This window comes from Orycteropus afer, unplaced genomic scaffold (genome assembly GCF_000298275.1).
Source record: "Orycteropus afer afer isolate SDZICR_OR568_19922 unplaced genomic scaffold, OryAfe1.0 scaffold00157, whole genome shotgun sequence".
In the NCBI taxonomy this organism is placed as follows: domain Eukaryota; kingdom Metazoa; phylum Chordata; class Mammalia; order Tubulidentata; family Orycteropodidae; genus Orycteropus; species Orycteropus afer.
The window spans coordinates 128,066-147,051 of record NW_006921744.1 but is presented as its reverse complement, the minus strand read 5'-3'; the positions used below and the strand labels follow the sequence as shown (position 1 = coordinate 147,051).

General features: G+C 38.7%; 1 protein-coding gene across 1 annotated transcript in view; it reads right to left on the bottom strand.

Moving 5' to 3' along the window:
• KPNA3 (karyopherin subunit alpha 3) overlaps positions 1-18,986 on the bottom strand; it is a 169,955-nt gene that overhangs the window by 69,125 nt on the left and 81,844 nt on the right. Inside the window, exon 2 of the mRNA XM_007946346.2 lies at positions 2,911-2,955. Coding sequence (XP_007944537.1) covers positions 2,911-2,955 — 45 coding nt within the window. The remainder of the gene's footprint in view (positions 1-2,910; positions 2,956-18,986) is intronic.

Genomic DNA, 18,986 nt, shown 5'->3' with positions numbered 1-18,986 from the left:
TGGCAAAGAGCTGCCTCATCAGAGTAGATCTGACCTGCATGATATGGATAAAGTAGAGCTTTCAGGACCTCCATTTGCTGATGTGGCACGTCTCAAAATGAGAAGAAACCCATTAATAACTGGAACGTAGAATATATGAAGTATGAATCCAGGAAAACTGGGAGTTGTCAAAAATGAAATGTAACTCATGAAGATTGATATTCTAGACATCAGTGACCTGAAATGGACTGGTTTTGGCCATTCTGAATCAGACAACCACATCATCTACTATGCCAGCAATGACAAATCGAAGAGGAACGGTATGGCATTCATCAGCACAAAGAATGTTTCAAGATCTATCCTGAAATACAATTCTGTCAATGATAGGTTAATATCCATATGGCTACAAGGAAGGCCAGTTAATACTACTATTATTCAACTTTTTACACGAAACACCACAGCCTAAGAGAAGGAAATTGAAGATTTTTACCAACTTCTGCAGTCTGAAATTGATCAAACATGTAGTCAAGATGTGTTGATTATTTCTGGTGATTGGTACGTGGAAACTGGAAACAAAGAATTAGTGATTGGAGAATATGGCTTTGGTGATAGAAATGATGCCAAAGATTGCATGATACGATTTTACAAGACCAACCAATGACTTTTCATTGCAAATACCTTTTTTCAACAACATAAATGGCAGCTATATATTTATGTTTTTTTTTTCAACAACATAAATGTCAGCTGTGTATTTCGTCAGAAGGAATGCACAGGAACCAAAGAGACTGTATCTGTGGCAAGAGGCAATGGATAAGCTCAATTATCTTTAGCCAAAATAAGGCCAGGAGCTGACTATGGAACAGACCATCAGCTGCTCCTATGCAAGTTGAAGCTGAAGTTAGTTAAAACAAGAACCAATGGTACTGAAGGAAGAAGTTGAAGCTGCACTGAAGGAAGTGCTGAAAAACAAGGCTCCAGGAATTGATGGAATACCCACTGAGATGCTTCAACAAATAGATGGCGCGCTGGAGACACTCGCTCGGCTATGCCAAGAGATTTGGAAGACAACTACCTGACCAACTGACTGGAAGAGATCTATATTCATACCCATCCAAACAAAGGTTATCCCACAGAATGTGGAAATTATCGAACAATATCATTAATATCACACACAAGTAAAATCTTCTGAAGATAATTCAAAAACAGTTGCAGCAATATATTGACAGAGAACTTCCAGAAATGCAAGCTGGATTCAGAAGAAGATGTGGAACGAGGGATATCATTGCTGATGTCAGATGAATCTTGGCTCAAAGCAAAGAATACCAGAAAGATGTTTACTTGTGTTTTATTGGCTGTGCAAAAGCATTCGATTGTGTGGATCATAACAAATTATGGATAACATTGAGAAGAACGGGAACTCCAGAACACTTAATTGTATAGTCATGAGGAACTTGTACATAGACCAGGAAGTTGTTGTTCAAACAGAACAAGGTGACATTGCATGGTTTAAAATCAAGAAGGGACTGTGTCAGGGTTGTATCCTTTCACCATACTTATTCAGTCTGTATGCTGAGCAAATAATCCAAGAAGCTAAACTGTATGAAGAAGAGCATGGCATCAGGATTGGAAGAAGACTCATGAACAGCCTGCGATATACTAGTGACACAACTTTGCTTGCTGAAAGCGAGGATGACTTGAGGCACTTACTGATGAAGACTGAAGACTTTAGTCTGTAGTATGGATTATACTTCAACATAAAGAAAACAAAAATCCTCACAACTGGACCAATAAACAGCATCACGATAAATGGAGAAAACACTGAAGTTGTTGAAGACTTCATATTACTTGGTTCTACAATCAACACCAATGCAGCAGTCAAGATATCAGATGTCTTACAGCATTGGGCAAATCTGCTGCAAATGACCTCTTTTAAGTGCTAAAGAGCAAAGATACCTCCTTGAAGACTAAGGTGTGCCTGACATAAGCCATGATATTTTTAATGACCTCATATGCATGTGAGAGCTGGACAATGAATAAGGAAGACCAAAGAAGAGTTGATGCTTTTGAGTTGTGGGGTTGGCGAAGAATGCTGAAAATACCATGGACTGCTAAAAGAACTAACAAATCTGTCCTAGAAGAAGTGCAGCTGGAATGCTTCTTGGAAGTGAGAATGGCCAGACTTTGTCTCACCTACTTAGGTCATGTCAGAAGGGACAATTCCCTGCAGAAGGATATCATGCTTGGTAAAGTGAAGGGTCAATGATAATGCAGAAGGCCCTCAATGAGATGGATTGACACAACGGCTGCAACGATGGGCAAGGATGATGGAGCTGGCACAGGAGTGGGCAGTGTTTCGTTCTACTGTACAAAGGGTTGCTATGAGCCGGAGACAACCTGACGGCACCTAACAACAACAATCTTGTATTCTGTAATGTTACTGAACTCAAAATAGTTCTAGGAAGTTATTTTGTTAGAATTCTTTGAATTTTATATGCTAACAATCATGTCATCTGCACACAGGGTAGTTTTACATCTTCCTTTCCAACCTGTATACCTTTTCTTTCTTTTTGCCTTAAGGGCCTGGTTAGAACTTCCAGCACTATGCCAAGTAAGAGCAGTGTGAAGGCAGACACCCTAGCTTGTTCCCAGATAGGGAGAAAACATTCAATATTTCACCCATTATGTATTATGTAAGATGTAGGTTTGCAGATGCTCCTATCAAGTTAAGGTTTACCCCCTCTATTCCTAACTTGTTGAGTTTTTATCAGGAATGGGTGCTGGATTTTGTCAAATGCTTTTTCTTCATCAAATGATATGACCACCTTTTTCTTCTTAATTTGCTGATATGAGGAATTTAGGCTCTTTTAAAAAAAAAGAAAGCTATCTTACTAAAAATTCAAACACAATAAAACCTCGATTAATCACCCTTACCTTCCGTAATTCAACTGTCACTTCATTTCTGTGTCTTCGCATTGTCTAAAAAGAAAAGTAAAGATTACATAAGTATCCAAATATTGATATTGCTAGTATATAAATTAAGTTCTCAGATATGTAAGAGTTAATATATATATATATTTTTTTTTTAGAAATAATTTAAAGGATTAAGATCTAATCTGTTTTAGACTTTAAATGAAGACCTATCAGAGGTGAAAAAGCCAAAATCCTATCTTAGCAGCTATCTGTTGGTTAATTTTGAGGATGACAGAAAGTGGAGCTTGGCTGCCTAGCATCCAGTCCCCTTTCCTAATTGTATCCAAGTTCCTCTGGAGAATGACATCTTCCCAACTGTGTACAGTCTTCATGGAATCACTTATTAGCGTTTCACTCTCTCCTATCTGAAGTAGGGCCTGAGGCCCAAATTATGCCAACAAACTTTTTCTCCCCACAACTTTGAAAACACATTAACACCCAAAGGAAGTATTCAGACAAGACAGTGAGTAACATGCATATCTTGGATTTGTTCTATTCCCATTTCTCCAGCTTATTCTATGAGCTACCTCATATTCTTCCAATAAATTAATTGTTTTAAGTTAAACATAGCTGCAACCAATGAATTCAAACTCAATGATTCTTGTTTTAAATAACTCATGGTCATGGTCTTAAAACTATATGAAAATGAAAGTAAGTCTGAGATAGTTATTTTCTATCAAAAGATAAAGATGTATCCTTCTAAGTTTACTAAGAGGCTCTATTAGGCATATCCAATCACAAACTATTAAGATGATTAGATATTCACTCCCCTTCTGAGCTACTGATAGGATGATTATTTTATTTCATATACAAATACAGTGACATCTTTACATTTCTGGAGTAAAAGCTACACATTGCTGTGGTGAGACATCAAATCAATTATGACTCACAGTGATTCAATGGGACAGAGTAGAACTGCCCCATTAGGTTTCCTAGGCTGAAATCTTTATGGGAACAGATTGCCAGGTCTCATCTCCTACAGAGCAGCTGGTGGGTTTGAACTGCCAACCTTTTGGTTAGGAGTCGAGCACTTAACCACTGCACAACCAGGGATCCTTAAAAAGCCACATGGTCATAGTATATTACACTTTTAGTACATTTCCCGATTCAGTATGCTACTAAATTATTTAAGAATTCTTTTGTTGTTATATTTTTGTCAAGTTTTTAAAACTGCAGTGAAAATTATCCCTTTTCAGGGAAAAAAGAAATCTTGCAGAACTCAAATAATAATAATGTCTGTCAAAATACTGAAATAGTAATCTACAAATAAACATATACTTCTATATAAATACACGCCAAATGTAAATAAAGCTGCCCAACACAAATCAAATTAGTAACATTAATATGAAATGATACATTAATAAAACAATTACCACTAACAGTGTTCAATAGTAGTCTCAAATCTAGTTCTATGTTTCTGTACTTTGATTTCAACACTATTAACACTGAGAGTACTTTATGCACTAGAATATCATACAAAATGGTAATAGAAATATTACACAATCATCAAATATCAATATTACTGAATTATTATTTGATAACTCTAAACTAGCTTTATTCACTTGAAGATCAGAATTGCACTGTTAAAATTTGCCTAAACTGATATATTATCCAATTGTTACTAAAACTGGAAAGAGAAAATATTTTCATTACAATAACTACATTTAATTGTTTACCAATTGTTATAAGATGTTATGTAACATATGGGGAATAATTGTAGGAGCTCTGGTAGCATAGTGCCTAAGGCACTTGCCTACTAACCAGACAGCTGGCGGTTCAAACCCACCAGCCACTCCTCGGAAGGAAGGTTGGGCAATCCTACTTCCGTAGTGATACTGCCTCGGAAACCCAAGGAGGGGTCGCTATGAGTCGGGGCCGACTCGATGGCAAACAACGACAACAACAATGGTTATGTAACATGAACTAAGGTCATGTAAAAATCATTGAAATGGCAAATGTTTTGTTATATACATTTTTACCATAATAAAAAAAAAGAAAAGGATAGTTTAGTGGCTATGTGTGTTAACTGTTTACACTACTCAGGGACTCTCGAGGTGATGAAGGTCTCCTATATTTACCCAACAGAACCTTATGAGTATAAATGAGCAAACTGGTTTAGGTCAGTTAGCAACAGGAACTGTACTATGTCTGACACAACCACCTTTGAGTTAGTCAATGGTTTGTTATGTTTTTATTTGAGCTACTTTCTCCTTGCATGTTTCCTAAGTGATCTCATCTACTCTTATGTCTTCAATTACTGTTTGATGACCACTCCCAAATATCTGTATTTACCCAGCCCTCTCACCTGAGCTCCAAGACCGTAAGTCCACCCACTGAGTAAAAATTTACTGAGTGCACTCAAATGATGAATTCACAGTCTAGTACAGGGATCGGCAAACCGTAAGCTGAAGGCCAACTCTGTTTTTCTAGGACCTGAGAACTAGGAATGTTTTTTACATTTCCAAGCGGTTACATCTTAAATTATGTAAGTGCCTACATGAAACCTTAGATTTTGCCTCTTGGCCACCAAGCCTAAAATACGTACTATGTGTCCTTTTAAGAAACAGTATGCCAACAGGTAGTGTAGTGAAAATGACAGGTCATTAAAAAAGCAGTAAAAAATCTATTAAGCTAAGACAAGCAATAAAGGGTAAGTTCCTTATCAAAAAGATACACAAATGGAGGGTCAGGAAAAGGCCAGGATAAGGATTAAAATTTGAGTGTATCTGTGTGTCTTATGTTTAGGGGTGTAAGGCAGATTATTGCAAGGGCCTCAAACTCAGCATGCTGAAGACTAGTATTATACCTGTTCCCCCCTCCTGCCTCCAAAAAATACACTAAAATTACCATCTACTCTTCCATGAATATTCCCAATATCAGTACAATTATCCAAATAGCTTCAAGAGCACCAATTCTGGGAAAACATTCATGTCCACTCACTCTCCCACCCTTCAAGTCACCAAAACCTATAGATTAAAACCTCCCAGCTCCACTGTCATTAACTTACACCAAGCTATCATCACCACACCTGGACCACCATAGCAGCCTAACTAGCCTCTGTACAAGAAGCCTTAATGGCCCAATGCTTAAGCTCTTGGCTACTAACTGATAGGGTGCTCCAAGGGAGAAAAGACCTGGCGATCTGCTCCTGTAGAGATTTCCTAATCCACTGCCATCAAGTTGATTCTGACTCATAGCAACCCTGTAAGACAGAGGAGAACTGCCCCCGCACAGGGCTCCCAAGGCTGTAACATCTTTACAGAAACAGACTGTAAAAGTCTCATCTTACAGAAAAGTCTCATCTTTCTCTGGTGGAGTGGCTGGTAGGTTCAAACAGCCAACCTTTTGGTTAGCAGCCGAATGCATTAATCATTAACCAGAGCTCCTCCCATGAAGACTTACACCCCAGGAAATTCTACTCCATCTTATAAAGTCACTATGAGTGGGAATCAACTCAATGGCACACAACAACACAGTCTCCTTACTTCCACAGAAGCAATCTCTCATATAACAGACAGAAGATTCTTTTTAAAATGCAAACCTATATTCTCATTCTCTTGAATAAAACCTCTGACTTTTTTCATTCTCTTAAGATTCTCCAACCTACAAAAAGACAGTCATCAGGATAGCCAATCCAAAATCTCACATTCAAAATCTACAACAAAGTAATCCCATGAACCCTCCAATTAAAGTAGGATATGGTTAAACCACTGACTCACATAGTACCAGTATATGTGCAGAATGAAACAAAAGGACAGGAGCAATGGAGCCACTGAAGAACCTGAAGACAGAACCCCAAAATCATGGATTAGTCAGGAATTTGGAAAGGCAATTTGAGAACAAAAGCTTCATGCCAGTATATAATGGGCTAAACTAAACACAAGGAGCTGAAGTCTCATCCAGGACAATACCTTAAACTGCTAAGAATAGAATCCAAACAGAATGAATCAGGCACAATAAGGGCAAAGGAAAGAGAAGATACAGATAAAAGTGGGGAAGGCAAACAGAGCCAGGAGATCTCAAAAAGTAGGTAACTGTACTTTTTATTACTTTGAAAAAAATAACAGAAAAGGGAACTTTAGAGTGATGAAGTTTTAAAGGCTATTCTGACCCATTCCTACCTCCTAAAAGTTCAGGAAAACCTACCATAAAATTAGTAACAGAAAGGATTATGGTTGAATTTCCATGCTGTAAATAATGAGAGAATAAGGAGCATAATGCTGATACTGAAAGCCTGCTAAAAGGACACACCCACAAAACAGGTGAAAATTGTGTCTTAGAAAATATGAAAGAACATTATAAATCAGAATTAGAAAAAACTCAAAAATAAGATACAACTAATCAGAAAAAGATTAGAAATAAAAGAAGAAATTATTTCAGAAAGGAGATCTAACCAAGAACAATCATAAGAGCCAACACAACAGATGTTTTTGAGAAATACTGTAGAAAGAAAAATTTAAATAAAAAAGAATTGAAGGTGAAAAATAGCAGCATTAAAAGTGACAAGAATATAAGCAAAGACTCTAGATATATGTAATAAACTCACGGCCGTTGAGTCGATTCAACTCTTAAGGACCCCTCCTTGGGTTTCCGAGGAGGGATCTCTACGGAAGCAGATTGCCCAGTCTTCCTTCCGAGTAGCTGGTGGGTTTGAACCGCCAGCCTTCTGGTTAGCAGTCAAATGCTTTAGGTACTATGCTACCAGAGCTCCTGATTATATATCATAGAATCCTTAAAAAAGGAAATTAGAGGAATGAAATAAGAAAAATATTAAACATTATTAATTCAAGAAAAAAATTCCTAAAATTAGAAGACTTACATGAAATATTGAAAGAATATACCAAGCACCTGGGAAAAGCACAGAAAAATAGAATTAGGTGAACATTTCCTCAACTTGAGAAAAGAACATCTACAAAAAATCTACAGTTTAACATGAAACCTAATGATAAAAGTCTGAATGTTTTCCCCCTAAAATCAAGAATGAATAAGGATGTCCACTCTAACTACTCTTATTCAATATAGTGCTGGAAGTTCTAGCCAGCACCAAAAGTCAAGAAAAGAAAGTAAAAGGCATACTGATTGGAAAGGAAGAGATAAACCTGTTTGTAGATAGGAATCCCTGGGTGGTGCAAACAGTAAGTTAATGCCCTCAGCTACTATAATCTAAAGGTTGGAGATATGAGTCTACCCAGCAATGCCTTGGAAGAAGGGCCTGTCAATCTCCTTGTGGAAAATCAGCCACTGAAAACCTTATGAAGTACAGTTCAACTCTGACACACATGGGGTCACAATGAGTTGGAATAAGTTTGACAGCAAGTGACTTTTTTAACTGCAGATAGCATAAATGTCTACAAAGAAAATCCAACAAATCTACCAAAAAAACTCCTGGATCTAATAATAAGTGAGTTCAAAAAGGTTGTAGAATACAAAATAAAAATACAAAACTCAAATGTATTTCTGCATAACAACACTGAACATGTAGACACTGAAATCCAAAACAGAATTTTGAATTTCTCAAATAACTTAAAATAGGTATACATCTAACAATATTTGCACAGGACTTCTATGTGGAAAACTATGGAATACTGATAAAATAAATTAAAAAACTAAATAAATGCAGAGGCATATTATGTACAAAGAGTGGCAGGCTCAACTTGGTAAAGATGTTAATTTTCCCAAAACTGATCAACAGTTTTAATGTAATGCTTCTCAAAATTCTAGCATGAGTTTTTTATACATACCAAAAAGATTATTTTAAAATTTCCATGGAAAGGCAAAAGAACTAGAATAGCTAGCACAATTTTGACAAAGAAAAATAAAGCAGGAGGAATTAGCCTTCCCAATTTCAAGACTTATACAGTAATGAACACTGTTTGCTATTGGTGGAGGGACAGACGTGCAGATCAATGGAAATAGCACAGAGAATCCAAAAACAGACCCATATAAATATATCCAATTGATTTTTTACAGAGGTACAAAAGCAATTCAATGAAGCAAAGATAGTCTTTTCAACAAATAGCTCTGGGGCAAGTAGACACTGATAGACAAAACTATGAACCTTGACTAAAATCTTATACCTTATACACAAATTAACTCAAAATAGATCACAGACATAGATACAAAAGCAGAACACCATAAAACTTTTAGAAAAAAACAGGGGAGAAAAATCTTCAGGATCCATGACTGGGCAAAAATTTCTTAAGACTCAATGCCACCAGCACAATCCATAAATAGAAAAAAATGGTAAATTGGAAAAAAAAAATTTAAATGTTAAAAATGAAAAATTCTTGCTCTGTAAAAGCTCATGTGAAGAGCATGAAAAGACAAGCTAGAGACTGGAAGAAACTATTTGCAAACCACATATCCAATAAAGATAAAGAAACATATCACCAAAGAGGATATACAGACGGCATAGGCATGTAAGCACAAACCAAACATGTTGCTGTTGGGTCAACTCCAACTCATGGCAACCCACTGTGTGACAGAGTAGAACAGTACCATAGGGTTTGCTTGGCTGTAACTTTACAGAAGCTGACTGCCAGGGCTTTCTTCCACAGTGGTACTGCTGGGTGGTTTCACACCACCCTTTAGGATAGTAGTAGAGCACAAACTGTGCCACCCAAAGACTTTTCATTAGCTATTATGGAAGTACAAATTAAAGTAAAATGAGGTATCACAACACCTACCCAAATCGCTTCACCACTCATTTGTCAGTTTGTCCTAAGGTAGAGGTTTATGTGTTGCTCTCATGCTGGAAGCTATGCCACCAATATTTTGAATACCAGCAGGGTCACCGAAGTTGAATAGGTTTCAGCAGAGCTTCTAGACTAAGACAGACTAGGAAGGAGGACCTGGCACTTTATCTCTGAAAAAAAATTGGTCACTGAAAACCTAATGAATAGCACTGGAACACTGTCTGATACAGCGCTGGAAAATGAGTCCCTCAATTTGGAAGGCACTCAAAATACAATTGATTAAAAGCTGCTTCCTCAAAGTAGCCCTTAATGATGCAGATGGAGTAAAGCTTTCAGGACCTTCATTTACTGATGGGGCACAACTCAAACTGGGAAGAAACAGCTGCAATCAACCAATCAATAATCAAAATGTTGAATGTACTAAGAATCTAGGAAAACTTGAAGTCATAAAAAATGAAATGGAATGTATAAAGATTGATATCCTAGGCATTAGTGAGCTGAAATGGACTGGTATTGGCCACTTTGAATCAGACAATCTTACTATGCTGGGAATAACAAACTGAGGAGGAATGATGTTGCATTCATTGTCAAAAAGAACATTTCAGATCTATTCGGAAGTATAACACTGCCCAAAACCAAAAACCAAACTCACTGCTGTAGAGTCAGATTCGACTCATAGAGACCCCTCCTTGGGTTTTCAAGGCAGTATCACTACGGAAATAGATTGCCCAGGCTTCCTTCCGAGGAGTGGCTGATGCATTTGAACTGCCAGCCTTCTGGTTAGCAGTCAAGTGCCTTAGGCACTACACCACCAGTGTTCAATAACAGATAATATCCATACAACTACAAAGAGGACCAGTTAATACTATTATCATTCAAATTTATGCACCAACCACTAACGCCAGAGATGAAGAAACATAAGACTTTTTACCAACATCTGTATTCTGAAATTTGATCAAACATGTAATCAAGATGGACTGATAACTACTGGTGACTGGTAAGCAAAAGTTAGAAACAAAGAAGGATTGGTAGTTGTAAAACATGGCCTTGATGACAAAAACGATGCCGGAGATTGCATAATAAAACTCTCCAAGATATGGTCTGGTGGAGTCTGTTGGAATCTCTGATACTATGGCTCCTAGCTGCCCTTCAGGTCTGTTATTGAACCCACTCCTGGTAGCTTCCAGACAAACAAAAGACAGGCATATGAGCTGAACATTTACATTAGGCAGATACACTCCTTGCAGAGATCAATCATGGGAGAAGAGAAGGGCTGTGTATGCACAGGGAGACAGTCTGGGGGACAGGAGTGTATGGCAGGGAAGGACACAGGGAAGAGGTGGCTACAGGGAGGAAGCAGGAGGAGAGCTGCTGCACTGTGGGAGATTGCAGTCAACGTCATGAGACAAAGTGTATGTGAATTGCTGTATGGAAGATGAATTTGCTCCGTAAACTTTCACCCAAATCACAATAAAAATGAAAACAAACAAAAAACTCTTCAAGACCAACAAGCTATTTATTGCGAATACTATTTTCAACAATATAAATCACAACTATACAAGTAGACCTCACCAAATGGAATACACAGGAATCAAACTGACTAAATCTGTGCAAAAAAACAACGGAGTAGCTGAATATCATCAGTCAGAAAAAGGCCAGGAGCTGAATGAGGAAGACCATCAACTGCTCATATGCAAGTTCAAGTTGAAGCTCAAGAAAATTAAAACAAATTCATGAAAGCCAAAATACAATCGTGAGTCTATCTCACATGAATTTACAGACCGTCTCAAGAACAGATTTGATGCACTGAACACCAATGACTGAAGGCTAGATGAGTTGTGGGATGACATCAAGAACATCATATGTGAAGAAACCAAACAGTCATTAAAAATATAGGAAAGGAAGAAAAGACCACAACAAATGTGAAAAGAAACTCTGAAACTTGCTCTTGAACACAGAGTAGCTATCGTGAATGCAAGTAATGATGAAAAAAAAAAAAAAAAAAAGAGCTAAAGAGAAGATTTCAAAGGGGAGCTTGAGAAGACAGAGTAAAACATTATAATGAAATGTGCAAAGACCTGGAGTTAGAAAACCAAAAGGGAAGAACACACATGACATTTCTCAATCTGAAAGAACTGAAGAAAAAATTCAACCCTCAAGTTGCAGTACTGAAGGATTCTTTAAGCAAAATACTGAATGATGAAGGAAGCATCAAAAGAAGATGAAAGGAATACAGAGGCACTGTACCAAAAAGAATTGGTCAACATTTAACCATTTTGAGAGAGAATATAATCAAGTACTGATGGCACTGAAAGAAGTCCAAGCTGCACTGAAGTAACTGATTTTTCAAGGTTTCAGGAATTGATGGAATACCCATTGTGATGTTTCAACAAACAAAGGCAGCACTGGAGGCTCTTGTTCGTTTATGCCAAGAAATTTAGAAAACAGCTACCTTGCCCATTGACTGGAGATCATTATCTGTGCCATTTCCAAATAAAGGTGATCCAATAGAAAGTGAAAATTATGAAACAGTATCATTAATATCAGCAAGTAAGATTTTAACTGAAAATAATTAAAAAATGGTTGTAGCATTGAATTTTTGGAACTGCCAAAAACTCAAGCCAGATTCAGAATTGGATGTGGACTGAAGTATATCACTGCTGATGTAAGATGGATCTTTGCTGAAAGCAGAGAACGCAAGATGTTTGGGCAATCTACTTCCATAGTGATACTGCCTTGGCAACCCAAGGAGGGGTCGCTATGAGAGGGTCTGACTTGACAGCACATAACAACAACAACAACAACCACTACCTGTGTTTTATTGGCTATGCAAAGGCATTTGACTGTGTGGATCATAACAAATTTGGATAACACTGCAAAGAATGGGAATTCCGGAACACTGAATTGTACTCATGAGGAACCTGCACATAACCAAGAAGCTGTAATCCAGCAGAACAAGAGGATACTGAATGATTTAAAATCAAGAAAGGTGTCTATCAGGGTTGTATCCTTTCATCCCACTTATTTAATCTGTATGTTAAGCAAATAATCTGAGAAGCTGGACTACATAAAGAAGAATGCAGCATTAGGATTGGAGGAAGACTCATTAACAACCTGCAATGTGCAGATGACACAACCTTGCTTGCTGAAAGTAAAGAGGACTTGAAGCACTTACCGATGAAGATCAATATGAACTAAAAACAAAAAAAACCAAACATATCGCCATCGAGTCGATTTGACTCATAGTGAGCCCTCCTTGGGTTTCTATCTCTACGGAAGTAGACTGCCCAATCTTTCTTCTAAGGAGTGCTGGGTGGGTTCAAACTACCAGCCTTCTGGTTAACAGTAAAACACCTCAGGCACTATGCTACCAGATTACACCTCAACATAAAGAAAACAAAAATCCTCACAACTGGACCAATAAGCAACATCATGATAAACAAAGAAAATACTGAAGTTGTCAAGGATTTCACTTTACTTGGATCCACAATCAACACCCATGGAGGCAGCAGTTAAGAAATCAAACAGAATTCTGCTACAAATGATCTCTTTCTTTAAATTGTTCAAAAGCAAAGGTGTCACTTTGAGGACTAAAGTGCACCTAATCCAAGCCATGGTATTTTCAATTACCTCATATACATTAGAGCTGAAAAATAAATAAGGAAGACAGAAGAAGTAGTGATGCACTTGATTTATGGGATTGGTGAAGAATATTGAATATGTCATGGACTGCCAGAAGACAGAACAAATCTGCCTTGTAAAAAGTACAGCCAGTTCAACAAGGCAGAAAATAACAAATGCTGGTGAGGTTGTGGAGAGATTGGGACTCTCATACACTGCTGGTGGGACTGTAAAATGGTACAACCATTGTGGAAAGCAGTATGGCGATTCCTTCAAAAGTTGGAAATACAAATACCATTTGACCCAGCCATTCCATTACTAGGTATATTCCCTAAAGAAGTGAGAGCCATAAAAAGAACAGATATATGCACGCCGATGTTCATCGCAGCACTATTTACAATAGCCAAAACTTGGAAACAACCTAGATGTCCAACAACTGAGGAATGGATAACCAAACTTTGGTACATTCACACAATGGAATACTATGCAACGCTAAAGAATAATGTAGAATCTGCAAAACACCGCATAACGTGGATGAACTTGGAGGACATTATGCTGAGCGAAATAAGTCAGTCACAAAAGGACAAATATTGTATTAGTCCGTTATTGTAAAAGTTAAGGAAATGTTTATATATTGGAGGACATTTTCTTTGTTGGTTACCAGGGGTGGGAGGGAAGGGGAGGGAATGCTGTTAGATAGATAGAGATAAATATTGATTTGGGTGAAGAGAAGGGCAATGTACCAAATGTGAGTGACCAATATGGCAGCATTGAGGATGAGAAAGACAGAGAGAGTTACATGGGCAGTACAAACAACAAATATGAACCCCTTTGTAAATACAATACTGAGTTGTTAATGAAAGCAAACATGGGTATAGGGACGGATAGATGGGTGAACAAGCTAAACAATTATGTATGTCTAAATGGAGAGTGTGTCCAAGATCATATACAGGGTTGGCAGACAATGGGCCTCTCGAAGAGTATGAAGGGATGGACACTGGGAGGAGGTAACTATGGGGAGGAAGTGGGAGGGGAGCTGCTGCATTGTAAATTTTGGTCAATGACATGAGACAAAGTATATGTGAACTGCTGTATGAAAAGTGAATTTACTCTGTAAATCTTCACCCAAATCCTAAAAAAAAAAAAAGTACAGCCAGAATGCTCCTTAGTAGCAAGCATCCAGTTTCTTCATGTCATGTACTTTGGACATGTTATCAGGAGAGACTAGTCCTCGGAGAAGGACATCATGCTTGGTAAAGTAAAGGGCCGTGTTTTCACCCTCAATGGGATGGACTGACACAGAGGCTGTGACGATGGCTTAAACACAGAAATGACTGTGGGGATAGTGTAGGACCAAGAAGTGTTTCATTTTCAGAACCAACTGTATGGCAACTAAACACAATAATATCCAAATTGCTAAAATAAAAAATATGTGACAACACTAAATGCTGATGAAGATGCCAAGAAACTGGATCAACTCATACATTGTTGCTGGGAATGTAAAATGGTACTACCACTCTGGAAAGGGCTGGTACTTTCTTAAAAAATGAAACATAAGGTACCCTAACAACATAGTGATTATATTCCTGCACATTTATTCTAAAGAAATGAAAATTTATGTTCACACAAAACCTGTATATGAATGCTTATACACCTCCTCTTCACCTAACAACTATCTTGGTAGCCAACATTTCACATTACGATTATAGTGGAAAATCTATCTCACGGGGCCAGTGTTGATGCCCAGAGGTGAGGGCAGGAGGCAGTACCAGAGGAGGTCCAAGTCTTCTCCCCTGGGGGATCAGGTGTAAGGAGCTAGGCAGGTGGTGGTGTGTGTAGGCATCAAAGATAGCACCATCTGTAGGGGCAGGTAAGTTCAGTTGCAAAGGGGCCAGAGATTACACTGGGCTGTGCAGGCTAGGAGCCCAGGTAGGGCAGGCAGGAGGAGCACAGCAGCCACAGCAGGTCAGGGTTCTCAGCTGGGAGCCACAATAGTTCTGTAGGTTAACGAAGTTCTGCATGGAGAAGGAGGGCAGCTTTGGTCACTCCGTGCAGGAGGGAGGGGTAGACCTGGAAATGCAAGAATATCTTGCCACGAGCCCAATCTATGGGTGGTGTGGAGGCTGCCAGAGTGGACTGGAGACACTGCTGCCATGGAACATCTCTGTAGTGTGGTCTATGGTGCAGAAAGAGGGGTTTGGGCCCCACAAGTAGTACCAGGAGGAGGAGGGGGAAGTCCTACAGTGCAGGAGGGAAGGCCCACGCTTGGGTGCAGGAGTGGGAGGAGGAGAGCCCATGCAGGCCACTCAGAACAGCTGCCTGAGTTCTGGAATAGCTCCTGGAAAAGAGCAGGAGTAGTACTGGGAAAGCAGTTGGCACTTCATCCAGGAGGCAGTGGCCCTGGGAGAAGCTCCTGCTGTTGGGAGAGACTCAGGCTCAGGGCCCAGCCCATTGGGCCCCAGGTGCCTAAGGGGTAGGGATGCCTAGGCAAGTAGGAAGTGAACTGGCTGCCTAGGGTGCAGGAGGAACAGGTAGTTTGGACTGTATAGGAAACATTCCTGGAAGGGAAGAGGTCCCAGGAAGGAGAGTCATGCCCCTCCCACCAGTGGCACAGGACCTAGAGGTGTAGGTGGAAAAGGAGATAGTAACTCCAGGACACAGGGGAGTGCAGGATGTAGGGGTTGGGGCAGCAGTAGAGTTCTGTGAACCAGGGAGAGCTGAAAGTCGCTGCCCATTGGAAGCCATGCTAGAGATAGGCTGTGCCCTGCAGGATCTTCTTCTGCCATCTCTGAGTGGGCATCATTGAAGGATTGTCTACACACTGCAGAGTGTCTACAAGGCTGCAGAAGGCAGTTATGGAAATTATGTAATTTTTACACAGTGCCAATTTTTCACTTAATGACCTGGTCTTTGGAACCTAACCATATTGATAAATGAGGAGCAGGTGTATAGGAATTTTATTTGTAACAGCTGAAATATGGAAACAGTACAGGTGTCCTTCAACAGATGAATGCTTAGACAAATTGTGGTACATAAATACAATGGAATACTACTCGGCAATAAAAAGGGACAAACTACTGATATATGTAACAACTTGGATGACTCTCCAGGGAATTATGCTGACAGAAAAAAAGCCGATTTCAAAAAGTTACATACCGTATGACCCATTTATATAACATTCTTGAAATGAAATTACAGAAATGGAAAACAGATTAGTGGTTGCTTGTGCTTAAGGAGGGACTGGGTGTACCAGGGAGGCAGATGTGGTTATAAAAGGGCAACATGAGGGATCCTTGTGGTAATGGAATTGTTCCGTCTCTTGACCTGTATAAATATCAATACTGTACTGTGATTCTGCAAGATATTACCACTGGGAAAAACTGAGTAAAGAGCATCTATGATCTCTCTGTATTATGTTCTACAACTGCGTGAGAATCCACAATTATCTCAAAATAAATTTCAATTTTTAAAAACTTTTAAACAAGAGGTTGTATTTCACATAAGATACTTACAACAACGTAGAAGAGGAGGTCATAGCTAATTTCAATGGAGCACATAGGAAACTGATCAAGTATAACTACAATAGAGGGGACTGCATATAGGTAACCACTATAATACATCTTCCTAAATACCTAAAATATCCTAAAACAAGAATAAGTAAAAAAAAGATCACATGGAAAGGCATACATAAATATACATAAATGTGTATACATAAATATACACATAAACAAAAAGATTATAAAAAAACTGAGAACATACACCACATTAATTTAAATGAGCTTAACTTACTTATTAAATAGATTTTCAGACTGGCTAACAAAGCTTAATCTTCCACTATGGTGTGTACCTTTATATACAACTATGGAACAATACCCAGGATTTACTGTTACAGTGGAGCAAGGTGTTGAGAAGTATGGGTACCATGCAATGTAAGAAAAGAGGAGAGTGATATAAATATATACAAAGAAATCATAAATCATTTTTTCTAATGATTACCTATAAGAGTAGAGAGGAAAACAGGGTAGAGAGGACAAGGAAATTAGACTTTGGAACCATGAAAAAAGAATTATGTAGACGGCAAAATTAAACTTTAAAAGAAAAACAATCCTTAAAAAAATAAAATGAGGGAAGTCCACTAAGATGGTGGAATAGGCAGATGGACTACACAGACCCTCTTCAACAAAGAAAAGAGTAACCAATTACCATAGATACAGAAGATAATCCTGGAGCCCTGAGGTTTGAAAGGAAGGATACAAGAGTGGACTAAACTCTAACTAGTAGAAGAAGCTGCACAAAAAAAGGCAAAAAAGGAGACATACAAAGCTGAGGACTGTCAGTAATCATGACAGCATGGACAGTTTGGAAACTGCTGAGTGTTGTTGTTGTTGTTGTTGTTATTTGCCATAGAGTTGGCCCCGACTCCTAGCGACCCCTCCTTGGGTTTCCGAGGCAGTTATCACTACGGAAGTAGGATTGCCCAACCTTCCTTCCAAGGAGTGGCTGGTGGGTTTGAACTGCCAGCCTCCTGGTTAGCAGTCAAGTGCCTTAGGCACTATGATACCAGAGCTCCCGAGTGCTGTTAGGACCTAAGAATTAACCTAAAAATCAGCCCTGCTAGCCGGGGGCTGCACAGAGCATTGCACTGGTGGCTGGTAAATAAAAGGGGAAACAGCGAAGGAGATGAACTGAGCTGTGGACTTCTGGCTGTCTGGAGGGCACAGCCATTTTGAATGTTTACAAGCAGTTCAATCATTTTGGATATTTAAAGTGATAGCATTCTCTCAGTTTCCAGGGACCTAAGAATAGGCTCCACTTGCTGGAGAAAGCAAGGGCATACTGCACTCAAAGGACTGGAAAGGTGTGATATTCCTCTTGTTACTTTTATACTCCAGACCCTCTTGGTGAATGGAGGTGTGGCTATCCCTCACTCCCATTCACCTTCTGGGCCAGCAGGAATTCCATCTCAGTCTGTGTGCTCTGATGGAGTCTGGGTGCCCTGCTGCACCCCACCCAGATTTTTTCTTTTTTTCGGTTTGTTTGTTTTTGTGTGCTTTAAAATTTTTTATTTCTTCCTTTGTATTATTATTCTTTCTTCCTGTCCCTGTTCTACTTTTCAGCTTTTTCTCTCTTCCCTTTCCCCAGTTCCCATTTTTCATTTCGTGTGGTTCTCCTCATTCCTTTTCTTTTTGCATTTTCCCCATTTTTCTTCATCAATCTCCTACTCTACCCCTTTTCTCTTATTGCTCCCTCCCCAGATACTGTAGATATTTCTCCCCTTTCTCTACTGAATATTAAATATTAAATATTTAAATATTTATTTTAAAAATATTTCTTTAAATATTTTTCCCATCATTTATTGCCTTTCCTTTTTTTTTTTTTTTTTTTAAATTTCTTTCTCATATTACAGACTGTTCCTGTACGTTTATGTGGCTTGTGTTCTTTGTCCTCTTGCTTTTTTTTTTTAGGTTTTTCGGTTGTTTTTGTCTAACTGAGAGGGAGACTGGAACCATACCCATAAAACTCAACCACACCTACACCTGCTGCAACAACGCTTACTGAGGGCGACCACTTCCTTCTGCACCGACTGGCCAATGATATACAACCACGAACAAGAACCTGACTCATTCTTAAATGCTGTTCACAAACAGTTAACAGAGATCTGTGCAGCCACTTTCTTTTTCTTTTTTTTCTTCATTTTGATTTGGGTGAAGATTTACACAG